Source organism: Bufo gargarizans, chromosome 1, assembly GCF_014858855.1.
Source record: "Bufo gargarizans isolate SCDJY-AF-19 chromosome 1, ASM1485885v1, whole genome shotgun sequence".
Lineage (NCBI taxonomy): Eukaryota > Metazoa > Chordata > Amphibia > Anura > Bufonidae > Bufo > Bufo gargarizans.
Window position 1 is genome coordinate 509,507,604 of NC_058080.1, and position 13,910 is coordinate 509,521,513.

General features: G+C 41.5%; 1 protein-coding gene across 2 annotated transcripts in view; it reads right to left on the minus strand.

Annotated features, from left to right (window-relative positions):
• NF2 (NF2, moesin-ezrin-radixin like (MERLIN) tumor suppressor) overlaps positions 1 to 13,910 on the minus strand; it is a 144,756-nt gene that overhangs the window by 52,223 nt on the left and 78,623 nt on the right. For both annotated transcript variants that reach the window (XM_044275278.1, XM_044275279.1), the window contains exons 12-14: positions 8,716 to 8,838; positions 5,612 to 5,829; positions 4,961 to 5,066 (exon numbers count right to left, since the gene is read on the minus strand). In XM_044275278.1, coding sequence (XP_044131213.1) covers positions 4,961 to 5,066; positions 5,612 to 5,829; positions 8,716 to 8,838 — 447 coding nt within the window. The remainder of the gene's footprint in view (positions 1 to 4,960; positions 5,067 to 5,611; positions 5,830 to 8,715; positions 8,839 to 13,910) is intronic.

The following is a 13,910-nucleotide window of genomic DNA, read 5'->3' on the forward strand; positions in this document are numbered from 1 at the left end:
TCATGATGAAAGTCACAGAATAAACCAGGCACAATGCCCTGAAGTGCCAAGTAGAGAGGGACTGGCAGAGGATGCAGGAGTAAGAATGCACAGAGTGGCTTGTGCCCGTCTTCGGTGCACTTAACTGCTCACTTGCATATGGATTAAAAATATGGTAAATTTTCTCCAGAATGAGCCAATGGATTGCTAAATGCAAGGTATCATTACATTAAGCGGAGCTGGCCATACAAGGCATTGTGCCTCGTTTACCAGCGACTTTCCTGGTGACAGATCACCTTTAGAGAAGAACAGCTTTCTTGTTTTCACACTTCTGATATTAATCTTGAAGTCAACAGGACCATGACGCTAGTGCTGCTAATATATATTTTTTTTATTCAGGGTCACTAACACTAGTTTTATCTGTGAATACAGTCAGGTCCATAAATATTGGGACATTGACACAATTCTAAAACTTTTGGCTCTATACACCACCACAATGGATTTGAAATGAAACTGTGCTTTAGGGTTCACCACAAGATGTAAACCATTGGTGAGCCTCAAAAACAGGAAGTCCAGATTAGAGTTTTCCAAACGACATCTAAAAAAGCCTTCACAGTTCTGGAACAACATCCTATGGACAGATGAGACCAAGATCAACTTGTACCAGAGTGATGGGAAGAGAAGAGTATGGAGAAGGAAAGGAACTGCGCATGATCCTAAGCATACCACCTCATCAGTGAAGCATGGTGGTGGTAGTGTCATGGCGTGGGCATGTATGGCTGCCAATGGAACTGGTTCTCTTGTATTTATTGATGATGTGACTGCTGACAAAAGCAGCTGGATGAATTCTGAAGTGTTTCGGGCAATATTATCTGCTCATATTCAGCCAAATGCTTCAGAACTCATTGGACAGCGCTTCACAGTGCAGATGGACAATGACCCGAAGCATACTGCAAAAGCAACCAAAGAGTTTTTTAAGGGAAAGAAGTGGAATGTTATGCAATGGCCAAGTCAATCACCTGACCTTAATCCGATTGAGCATGCATTTCACTTGCTGAAGACAAAACTGAGGGGAAAATGCCCCAAGACCAAGCAGGAACTGAAGACAGTTGCAGTAGAGGCCTGGCAGAACATCACCAGGGATGGAACCCAGCGTCTGGTGATGTCTATGCGTTCCAGACTTCAGGCTGTAATTGACTGCAAAGGATTTGCAACCAAGTATTAAAAAGTGAAAGTTTGATTTATAATTATTATTCTGTCCCATTACTTTTGCTCCCATAACAAGTGGGAGGCAGATATGCAAACAGTTGTAATTCCTACACCGTTCACCTGATTTGCATGTAAATACCCTCAAATTAAAGCTGACAGTCTGCAGTTAAAGCACATCTTGTTAGTTTCATTTCAAATTCAGAGCCAAAAATGCTAGAACTGTGTCGATGTCCCAATATTTATGGACCCAACTGTATCTAAATTGAAAACTTAACTTGCTACTCGACACTGGGAATGTATCTATTGAAGTGCACCCCTTCACTGTACCCACAACTGTCAGCAATGAAACCAAATAATGCTGAATTAATATTTTTTTAAACTACAAACACGTTTTTTTTGTAAAGATGAAAAATGCTGTTCAAAGAAAAGCAATTATGGGATGAGAAATGAAAATTTACTCTTTCTTTGCTTTTCCCTTTTGAACTGCACCTCGAGATCTGCCAGATGTAATGAACTGAAGGGATTCAATAAGCAGTCCTGCCAAACTCCTGACAACATCTAGTATATAATGAGGAACAAACATTTAAAGAGAATTCAAGCTTTTTTGATGACAGCCGAGTCCGAGTTGCTAGGAAAAAACTACTAAGCAGAATGTGCACCTCTGTCCGGTAAGGCCTGTGAGTGAATCTTCAAATAACAGCAGCAATAATTTGCTGAGTAGTTTCACACAGCAGGAGATCAATACAGTTTAAAAGCACATTTGTATTGGTGTCTTATTAAAGTGAAGTGTCTAGCTATCTCACACCTTGGCTTTTTTCTACCCAACCGAAGATCTTCATATACTGGACAGACAATGCAGCAAAAACCAATACTGAAAAGCCCAAGATGGGGGTAAGGCAGAGTTCTAATGACTAATGCCTTTAGGAGCCAGTAAGGCCACTACTTTTTTGATTTAAGGGGCTAGACATCAGCAGAAATCAAAAAAAAAAAAAAAAAGATAGTTTTAGTTGAATTTCTTACATCTCTCATTTCCAACATCAGTCTTCTAATTTACTAAAGCATATCCATAGGATATGTCTTATAGGGGTGGGCTAAGAAAATGGATTAGAAATACGGACTGGCACTCTAAATGTGTGGATAAATGCTATAATACTATCGTGCATAAAGTAATCACAATATTTAATAATTAAATTAAAAGCACAATAAAAATCACAATAAAAAAAAAACACAATAAAAATCACAATAACAATTAAATTAAAAGCAAATTTGAAAGTTATCCCTTATCCATAGGATAGGAGTAACTAACTGATCAGCGGGAGTCCGACACTGGGACCACCAGCGATCATGAAGATGGGGGTCCCGTTCACCTATTCTAATGGTGCAGCAGGTAGACTGTGCATCCTGTCGCTCAATTCATTCTCTATTGGATTTCAAGAGATAGACCAAATATGCAGCTATCTCCGGCAGTCCCACAGAGAATAAAGCAGTAGGGCACATGCACGACTTGCCGCTCCATTAGGATACGTGAATGAGACCCCTGTTCTTGGGAACAGTGGGGGTCCCAGCAGTTGGACTGCCGGGGATTAATGAGTTAACTTTATGGGATAACTTTGGATAGAGGGTAACTTTCAAACTTGACAAGATCTCTTGTCCAATCAGTGGCGATTCTGAGCTCCAATATCTTCTAAAACTGGGATAAAAAGGAAAGGGCTGGCGATAAGTGACAGAGTCTATAGGAGACATGGAAATGGTTCTAGAATAGCTAGGGAAACAGGACCACAACCAATTAGACATTTAAGGTGTATGTACCGAAAAGTAAATCTCTAGATCGCGCTTTTAAGGTTCCCTGTTAACTATCAGTGAACAATTATACAAACTTTCAGTATATACAGACGTGGACAAAATTGTTGGTACCCTTTGGTCAATGAAAGAAAAAGTCACAATGGTCACAGAAATAACTTTAATCTGACAAAAGTAATAATAAATTAAAATTCTATAAATGTTAACCAATGAAAGTCAGACATTGTTTTTCAACCATGCTTCAACAGAATTATGTAAAAAAATAAACTCATGAAACAGGCATGGACAAAAATGATGGTACCCCTAACTTAATATTTTGTTGCGCAACCTTTTGAGGCAATCACTGCAATCAAACGCTTCCTGTAACTGTCAATGAGACATCTGCACCTCTCAGCAGGTATTTTGGCCCACTCCTCATGAGCAAACTGCTCCAGTTGTGTCCGGTTTGAAGGGTGCCTTTTCCAGACTGCATGTTTCAGCTCCTTCCAAAGATGCTCAATAGGATTGAGGTCAGGGCTCATAGAAGGCCACTTTAGAATAGTCCAATTTTTTCCTCTTAGCCATTCTTGGGTGTTTTTAGCGGTGTGTTTTGGGTCATTGTCCTGTTGCAAGACCCATGACCTGCGACTGACACCAAGCTTTCTGACACTGGCTAGTACATTTCTCTCTAGAATTCCTTGATAGTCTTGAGATTTCATTGTACCCTGCACAGATTCAAGACACCCTGTGCCAGACGCAGCAAAGCAGCCCCAGAACATAACAGAGCCTCCTCCATGTTTCACAGTAGGGACAGTGTTCTTTTCTTGATATGCTTCATTTTTTCGTCTGTGAACATACAGCTGATGTGCCTTGGCAAAAACTTCGATTTTTGTCTCATCTGTCCACAGGACATTCTCCCAGAAGCTTTGTGGCTTGTCAACATGTAGTTTGGCATATTCCAGTCTTGCTTTTTTATGATTCGTTTTCAACAATGGTGTCCTCCTTGGTCGTCTCCCATGTAGTCCACTTTGGCTCAAACAACGACGGATGGTGCGATCTGACACTGATGTTCCTTGAGCATGAAGTTCACCTTGAATCTCTTTAGAAGTCTTTCTAGGCTCTTTTGTTACCATTCGGATTATCCGTCTCTTAGATTTGTCATCAATTTTCCTCCTGCGGCCACGTCCAGGGAGGTTGGCTACAGTCCCATGGATCTTAAACTTATGAATAATATGTGCAACTGTACTCACAGGAACATCTAGTTGCTTGGAGATGGTCTTATAGCCTTTACCTTTAACATGCTTGTCTATAATTTTCTTTCTGATCTCTTGAGACAGCTCTTTCCTTTGCTTCCTCTGGTCCATGTCGAGTGTGGTACACACCATATCACCAAACAACACAGTGATTACCTGGAGCCATATATATAGGCCCAATGGCTGATTACAAGGTTGTAGACACCTGTGATGCTAATTAGTGGACACACCTTGAATTAACATGTCCCTTTGGTCACATTATGTTCTGTGTTTTCTAGGGGTACCATCATTTTTGTCCATGCCTGTTTCATGAGTTTATTTTTTTACATAATTCTGTTGAAGCATGGTTGAAAAACAATGTCTGACTTTCATTGGTTAACATTTATAGAATTTTAATTTATTATTACTTTTGTCAGATTAAAGTTATTTCTGTGACCATTGTGACTTTTTCTTTCATTGACCAAAGGGTACCAACAATTTTGTCCACGTCTGTATATATATATGTTTTCACAAAACTTTTGAGAATCACCAATAATGAACAAATGGTTAGATAGAAAGGAAAAAAGGTTAATATTCTGAATAAGCTTGCTTCCTTGATATCCCAAGTGTAACATAACATCACTGGATCCAGTATGACTCCTGGTATCAGTATCAGCTATCTAGTAATCTTTACCACTTCACATGTGGGCGCCTTTACAAAGTGGAATGAGCTCAGATATAAGGCATTGGCCAAACCTCACCGTATAGGCTGTTTTGCTGGTAATTTCCAATAACTTTTGTTTGGCTCTACGCTCAGACTCCCGCGCCTCTTGTAAATCTTGCTTTAGTTGCTCTGCTTCTTTAGCTCTGAGACAGAGGAAGAATGATAAATAAAAGGATTATGACAATCTAGTCTTATAGAAGAACCTTGTTAAATGCTGTGCTGATTCTAAATGTCTTTACCTGAACCCCCTCACAGATATTATTACTTTGTACTACCCCTGCATTGATTTGTGCTTGGACTACGGAAGAAAGGGTGGAGGCCCTAATGTTAGAACTGGGGAAACAAGAAGGCCTAGATGTGACAAATGGGGAAAAGGAAGGGGAGCTTGCTGTGGTTTACATTATGCCTCTTATCTTTTCGGTCAGCTTTGAAAAGTGTCTCAAATGATCTTCCATTGGGTTGTTTGAACCCATCCCTGCTTTGAGTTTTTGCTAGCTCCTAAGCCTAGATAGGAATTATTTATGTCTAGGGTAAAGGGAACTTGTCACTTGCACTATGCTGCGCTCACTGAGGGAAGCATAGTGTACTACCATACCTGCTGATTTCAGTGGTCTGTCACTTCTGTGATGGCATCATTACATAAGTTAGAGTATTAAAAACATCACTTTTGGTTTACACATATATTTACCTTCGCTCAGATTCTTCTGCCATTTTTAGAGCCAGCATCTCCGTCTCCAGCACCTTCTGCTCCATGAGCCGCTTTTCCTCTTCACCGCGAATAGCTGTGGCTTTGATCCTTTGCATCTCCTGCTCGGCCTCAGCAGCTTTCTGGGCAAGTAGTTTAGCTTCCTCCTCTGTAATTTGGGCCTTTTCGGCTAGAAGGTCAGCTGTTTCTTCAGATCTCATCTAGAGAAGAGAATACATGATTAATGGTTACAATACCCGGTCTGCATGCGGATTGCCACGCAGCATGTGTATTCGCCATCTGAAACAATGTCAAGTACAGACCAGTAAGTACAAGTGTATCCCAGAAATTAGCAGTAGTCTGTATGCAGACCCCAAGGCTGGGCAGCACTGGGGTATCTGGAGTTCTACTGCATGTGTGTTAGTGGCTACCTATGTATTTGCAATGCCAAATAACACAAGTCCAGGGGCAGAATGGTATTTGCGACAAACGGCAAGCATTACTTAGGTCACTTTCAGACTGCCTGTTTTGCTCAGTTTTTTGCAACCCAAACTTAAAGAGGTACACAGAAGAAGTACAATTCTTTCCACAGGTACCAATGCAAAATGCTGACCAAAAAACCCAAGCATGAAAACAGCTTTAGGGTTTCTGTATACAGTATGTGCAGGTTTTGTGGAATTTTTGCCACAATTATTAGAAAAAAAATTACAGCAAAGTATATACAGGAGAAAGAGTCTCTAGCACATCTCCTGGGCGTTACTTATTTACTTATTAAGGCTACATTCACCATATGAATAAATCTGCATCAGTTTTGCAATTTTGTGGAATGGGTGTGCACCTATTCACTTCAATGAGGCCGCAAATGATGCGGACAGCACACCATATGCTGTCCGCATCTGTAGTTCCGTGCAGGCCCTTCAAAAAATAGAGCACGTGCTATTCTTGTCCGCAATTGCAGAGAAGAATAGGCATTTTCTATGATAGCGGTCCTCAAAACGCAGGAACGGAACGCACGGGGACGGAATCCGTGGTTTGCGAATCTGCAAAACACTACGTCATGTGAATGTAGCCTTAAAGTGTAACTGTCATTTTTATTTTATTTTTGCTAATATGTAGGGACAAAGAGGGAATTTTTTTAATATACTTTATTTGGAGAAATCGCACATTTATACTAGAAAACTTGGCCAGAAATGTCCCTTAGCAGCGCCCTCTTAAATGAGATTGGCTAAGGCACCATCTGTCTTCCTAATACAGTATAGTGCAGTATTAACTGGGAAGACGGGCCAGGCGCTGCTGGGCTTTTGCCTTCACTGCTCCCTCACATAGTGGACAGTAGATTAATATCTGTAGACTAATTATATATTTATTCTCCTTGCCATTTCTCACTGATCAGTGTGGCCAGCGCTGTCAGTGACGACTTCTCCTGTATCCCTGGCATGCTGAGTAATCAACCAGCCGCAAGGAGATATGTGCGAGTGAGCAGTAAGTGCTCAGTATTATCAATGCAGGTGGAAGATGTTCTACTGTATATAAGGACAGTTATAACTAGAGATGAGTGAATTTCCGGTTATGAAATTCGTTTGTGATTAGTTTACTGGTAAAAGGTAAATTGCATTATGGATGTGGTTACCATGGACCATAACGCAATTCTATGCTGGAATACATAACGGAATGCCTTTAGAATAGAAGTCAATGGGCTGCAAAACGGATACGTCCCATTACCGTTATGCAGGAGAGGACTCCCCTGCATAACAGAAACGTAACAGATCCGTTTTGCAGCCCATAGACTTCTATTATGACAAAATGAATAACGGTAATGGAATCCATAACGCAATTCACCTTTTACCAGTTAACGAAGCGTGAACTAATTTCAAAATATGAAATTTGCTCATCTCTAGTTACATAGTCCCTATACATAGAACCGCTTCCCCAATGGTACAGAGCAGACAGAGTAACTGCTCCTTCCCATTGAAGGGAATGGGACAGAGGAGCTGTCATTGTACTGCTCACTGCTGTGATTTAGACAGTGAGCAGGTAAACAGTGAAGAGAACACAGCATCATATAAGTGCTGCGTTCTCTTAAAACTGATTGGAAAGTGTTCCGGGAGTCTGACCCGCACGGATCCGATACTGATAACCTATTCTGAGGATAGGTCATCAATATAGGAAACTGGCCAACCATTTAAGTTAATTATAAAACCAGACAATTTCAAGGTTACAATTTGGTAAAAGCTACACAAAGCCATGCGCATGGCATCATCTGTCAAGCAAAGGGGATACGGTTTAAGGGTACATTCACACGACTGTATTTTTGGCTTTGCATTCATTCTGAAATTTTGCAGAACAGGTGCGGACCCATTCATTTCAATGGGGCCGCAAAAGATGCGGACAGAACACAATTGCTGTCCGCATCCGTAGATCCGTTCCGCGGCCCCGCAAAAAAGATGGAGCATGTCCTATCCTTGTCCGCAAGGACAAGAATAGGCATTTCTATCATAGGGCCGAGTACATTCAGACGGTCGGTATCAGTGTTTTGCGGATCCGCAATTTGCGGACCGCAAAACACATACGGTCGTCTGAATGTAGCCTAAGGCACATTTTCTCACACACATTAGGTCCTCTGCTACTATTGTACCGATAACTAAAAAAAAAAAAAGACCCATCTCCAATAAAAATAAAAAATAAATGGAAACTGTGCACCTTACATAAATCCTGCCAGTCACCGGAGTATTCTGACCCTTGAGTTCCCATGATATGCCCATCTTTATTTCAGCTGCCCTATATAATAGCATAAGATTTGCCAAGGGAGCGGCAAACATTTCTTCTTCAGAGGTAGTCATCTTCACCTCTCTAACAGTGTCCAATTGTCGCGGAGAGCATCAAGAATGGCTTTGTCCAGCGTGATCTTGCAAGATATTCCTTTACCGGTAACTTGCAAGATCAATGTGTAAAAAAAAAAATATTATCGGGACTAACGGATCCACGTGCACCCCCAAATAGATGCAGTGTACAGTACAGGTCACATTCATTTGGGTATATAAAAACACATAAAATACTGTGCATAATAGGAATGAGTTCTAAAATAATTTCAAATGTAATGCACTCACAAGAGCATCATTGGCCATCTGAGCCTCCTCCTTCAGCTGCAGCAATCTCCTCTCTAACTCATCCCGTGTTCGTTCAGCCTCTTCCCTCATTTGCTTTTCTCGTGCTAGTCTTTGGCGTTCCATCTGCAACAAAATCATAAAAAGGTTGAAAAGATCATTTAATACTGTAATTTGCTGAGTTCTTAAGTGGGTTTCATTGTACTTTCATTTTTAAAGACACTTAGATTAACTGTTACAGGAGGCAAAAGATATTTAGTATATTAAAGGGCTTGTCCGAGTTATAAGCAAACTCCCCCAGTACCTCCATACAGTGGTCGCAATAACGCCTATAGAAGTGTCACAGAAGCCTGTACAAGCAATTTTAGGCTTTACAAAAAGTCTCATGAGTATTTCTACGCATGAGACTTTCTTTGTTCTGGAAGTGCCAACCTGTCCAGTCCCTGCTGTCAGCAACATTAATTCTAGTGCGGGCAGCAAGAACTGAACAGATCTCACAGGCTGCGCTGATGCAGCACTCCGGATTATTATGAGAGCCCGGCACTGATTGACGCCAGGCTCCCGCTATAACGGCCAGCATTGGAGTCATTTCCTCTTGACTCCATAGATGCAGGGGTCAGTACAGTATTAGTGTGGACCCCAATCACCTGCCTCAGGAAGTGATTGGTCATTATCACAGTAATTTCAGGCGCATTGAGACTGGAGTACAATGTGGAGCACAGAGAGGACTGCAACAATATCGGAACAAGTCACAAGGGATGAGCAAGATAAGTATAAGCTCTGTTATATTTTTACAGCATTGGTAGCCCAAGGAAAAAAAAAATTGCACTAAAATATACCTTTAACCCCTTCAATCACTGTGACGTACCAGTACGTCACAGTGGTTAAGGGAATGTATGGAGCGTGCTGCTGTGGCTGTATCATACAGCAGGCACTGGCCGCAATGACGAGGAACGGCAATTGCACCGAAAACCGTCATTTAACCCCTCAGATCAACACAGATTGCGGCATCTGTGAGGCAATGCAGAGGTATGCAGCTCCCTCTGCCTTCCGATCGGAGCCCCGCAGTAAAATCGCGGGGCTCTGATTGTTTACCATGGCAGCCTGGATGCTTCTTAAGTTTACCAGGCCTGCCATGGTAAGCTCCCTGCTGCGCTGTGCACGAAGCACAGCTCAGTAGGGAGCGTGTGAAAATCCTATTCACCCTAATAGATTTTAGGGTAAATAGAACAAGGGATTAAAAGATCCCAGGGTCTAGCCCCCTAAGGGGGTTAAAAGTTATTACTGTAAAAGTTACAATAAAAAAAAAAAAAAACGAATTAAAAGTTTAAATTACCAATTTCTCAATTTACATATAAAAAATATATTAATAAAAAAAAAACATATCAGGTATCGCCGCATCCGAAAATGTCTGAACTATTAAAATATATTCTTAAAAATTCCTGTGCGGTGAACGCTGTAACAGAAAATAAATTAAAACCACACGATTCGCCACTTTTTAGACACCTTTGAAATCTGAGGCCCTGTTTTAGAGAAATCTGCAGCTAATTAAGTTTTTAGTGCATTTTATACAAAATCTGCATTTATGCTAATGAGGTGTTCAGTGCTTAGCCACTCAGGAACACAGCTTCACCACCGCCTTGCCCCCTTAGCCACTTCCCTCCCCTTGTGTGAGGGCCAGCCTTCCTCACCGTCTTTCTGCCTGGCCCTCTAATTAAGTTCAATGAGCGCATGTGCCATACATCTCATTCAGATTTCCCCAATGTTGGGATCTGAACTGCGCATATGCTGATTGAACATTCACCAGGTTATGTGCGGGACTACAAGGCCAGGTAGGAAGACAAAGAGGATGCCTGGCCCTGTCACTCAAAGGGAGGGGAGAGAAAAGGTGAAGCTGTGTTCTGAGGGGCTAAGCACTGAACACCTTATTAGCATAAATGCTGATTTTGTATAAAATGAGACAGTGGAATTCAACTGCATATGGGTCGTTTCAATCGGCAGTATGCCTGGTTTAATAGGGTTGATCACGCTGACAAATGTTCTTTAACGGGGTTATCCGACTTAAATAAATCTATTCTAATTGCTTTTATTGTAGACCAGTGAATGATTCTTAAAATCACTTTCATCACCTATCTATCACTATTTGGCCAGTTCAGTTCTGGGTCATGTGACCCCCGACGTCAGCAAGCCTGCTGATGACGTTTCGTTTACAGCCGTCTCCCTGCTTGAGGGAGTGGCCAGGCTCTGTAAACGAAACGTCAGAGCTCTGGTGCCCTCCCCCCTCCAGCTCTCCTCACACTGCCTCGGCTCTGGTATGCGATCGCTCATGTGCAGTACATACCAGAGCCGAGGTGATCTCTTCTCCAGCAGCAGGGTATGTTTGACTGTTTGTCCCTCCTGCATTCACTGGGGCTAGAGGTGGCAGTCATCATTATTCAGCTATATAAAATCCTTATCTGCCACCAATATATATATTTATCTAAGCAATATCCATATTGAATATATATTTGAATAATATAGATATTGCTTAGATACAGATAATGCTAATGATATTTTCACACTAGTGGCAGGACGTATCCGACAGGCTGTTCACCCTGTCGGATCCGCCCTGCCGCTATTTGCCCGTGCCGCTGGACGGATCCGTTATTGCAATTCATTTCTAGACGGATCCGCACCTGGATCCGTCTACAAATGCTGTCCGTTGTCACACTGATCGGCGGATCCAGCAGGCACGCAGCTCTGACGACGGAGCTGCCTTGCGGATCCGGCGTTGCAAAACAACTGAAGGACGGATCCGTCCTTCCGGTCTGCGCATGCACAAACCGGGAATACTGTGAAAAAGACTGACAGAGGGATGCATCCATCCGCATGACAAGCGGATAGACTGATCCGTTATTGCAATGCATTTCTAGACGGATCCGCAACTGGATCCGTCTACAAATGCTGTCAGTTGTCACACTGATCGGCGGATCCAGCAGGCACGCAGCTCCGACGATGGAGCTGCCTTGCGGATCCGTCCTTCCGGTCTGCACATGCACAAACCGGGAATACTGTGAAAAAGACTGACAGAGGGATCCGTCCATCCGCATGACAAGTGTGTATTTTTGATTTTTTTTGCAAAGTGCAGAGCAGGGTGAAGGAAAGGTCAGGTTGTTCACGCCCAGAAATATTCATGAGGCAGAGCTCAGGTATTGTTGTAACACGCCCCCTCGGCATTGTTTTTCAGCATGTAAACACAGCAATAACACAACCATGAAAAGGTGTACATATGGGTTTTAACTTTATGAAATCTAGCTTAACCAAATTATATGTATATCCTGATGGATTTTAAGTGTTTTTTTTTTTTTTGTTTTTTTTTTATTAACTCGGATAACCCCTTTAAGCACCAGCTCTGCAGTGCTCTCCAAATATCCTCCTTCACTAAAGAGTACCAATGCTAAGGTCAAAAATGTTTACTTTATTCTGCATCTGCACATCACCTCCTTGTGGAATAAATGGAGAACTACAGTACAACAGATGACACGGCAGTCTTACAGAAGACTGTTGAAAAAAAGCGAGTTGAAAGTGGATTGATGTTAGACTTGTATCCTAGCGAACTGGAGGGGGGGGGGGGGGTACTGATTAAATTTAAACTTGTAAACTGGTATTAAAATAAACTAGCATTTTGTATAAATGAACTGTATACACGCATTTATATGCATAAATAAAGTGCACCGTAATAAAGCATATAGGAAACATGCCCACTTATTAAGAAAATATTGTTAATTTCTGAATGTAGAGTCAGAGTCCTGACATGTATGAAAGAGGATGAGATCTGCACACCCTTGAATGATGGGTGCTCATAGAAGACATAGTCTGTCCGATATGTGGGTAGATCTATGGCACACCAGAATACTTTTTCAATGCTGCTTTAATTAGTAATCATATTCACATAATTTTGTACATTCTTTTATATCTAGATTTTAGAGTGGTCTTAACAGGCCAGAAAAAGCCCCCTGTAAAATCTGGATATAAAAGAATGTACAAAATGATGTAAATATAAATACTAATTAAAGCAGCATTGAAAAAGTATTCTGCTGTGCCATAGATCTACCTACATATCGGACAGTCCTGACATGTAGACTGTTAGAAAGTCAGATAAGTATTCAAAGTGGGATTAAAGAACGTATATATCACAGACCACTCACAAAAAGAGGTCCCTAGAGGGTGAAGCTCATGGGGATTTTGACAAAAACTAAATGAGAGGGTAAAAAAAACCAAAAATAGTCCCTGTACAGGGTCACCCTTATTGAGATAAAATGTATTTTATCTGACCAGAAATAGTAAAAGTTACAAGTGTGATCCATTAAAACTATCGGGCTACCACTATCACTCTATGTTATGTTATGGTGTACAGATCACGTCCATCATGAAATTCTGGTGGGGGTTGATCAACCAGTATTTTGGGGTGAATCTATAGGTATCTAGATTAACCAATATGTCCCAGGTTTAGTGGTCTCAGTGTACTCTGGTAGCAGGCTACTTTTTGTATTCTTCCGAAGTAACAGAGGAGTACTCGATTTTGTGAGTACTCGCTTTAGTCAGCAGTCATACATAAGTGTGGAGAGAGAGACCTCTTCAATTCACGAGGTCTCCCCTTACTCCTTCCATCCTTCCTTACACCCCTAAGCGGGGTCGATTCTGTAGGTCTGTTAGTTAGCAAGCACTAACTCGTGCCAGAGGTAAAATAGTGGTTCCCTGCCTAACAAAAGATGCCTGTGAGCAAACTCTCCCTATATGTTTCACTAGAGCAGTGGCTTCATCAGGGGAGCTTGGATTGTGCTAAGGGGAAGCTCAAGGCCCTGCCACATTTTATTGTGATCCTGCACACGCCTTATTTTTTTCCAGCCAATATTGAAGCCCCCCAGGGCCAGGGAACTAGTCTATGATACGAGTGTATATGTATGATCTGGACGTACCTTCTCAACCTTAGGGGAGTAAGAAAGGAGTAAGGGGAGACCTCAAGAGTGGAAAAGGTCTCAACAACTACAGGTCCTTCTAAAAAAAAATTGCATATTGTGATAAAGTTCATTATTTTCTGTAATGTACTGATAAACATTAGACTTTCATATATTTTAGATTCATTACACACAACTGAAGTAGTTCAAGCCTTTTATTGTTTCAATATTGATCATTTTGGCATATAGCACATGAAAACC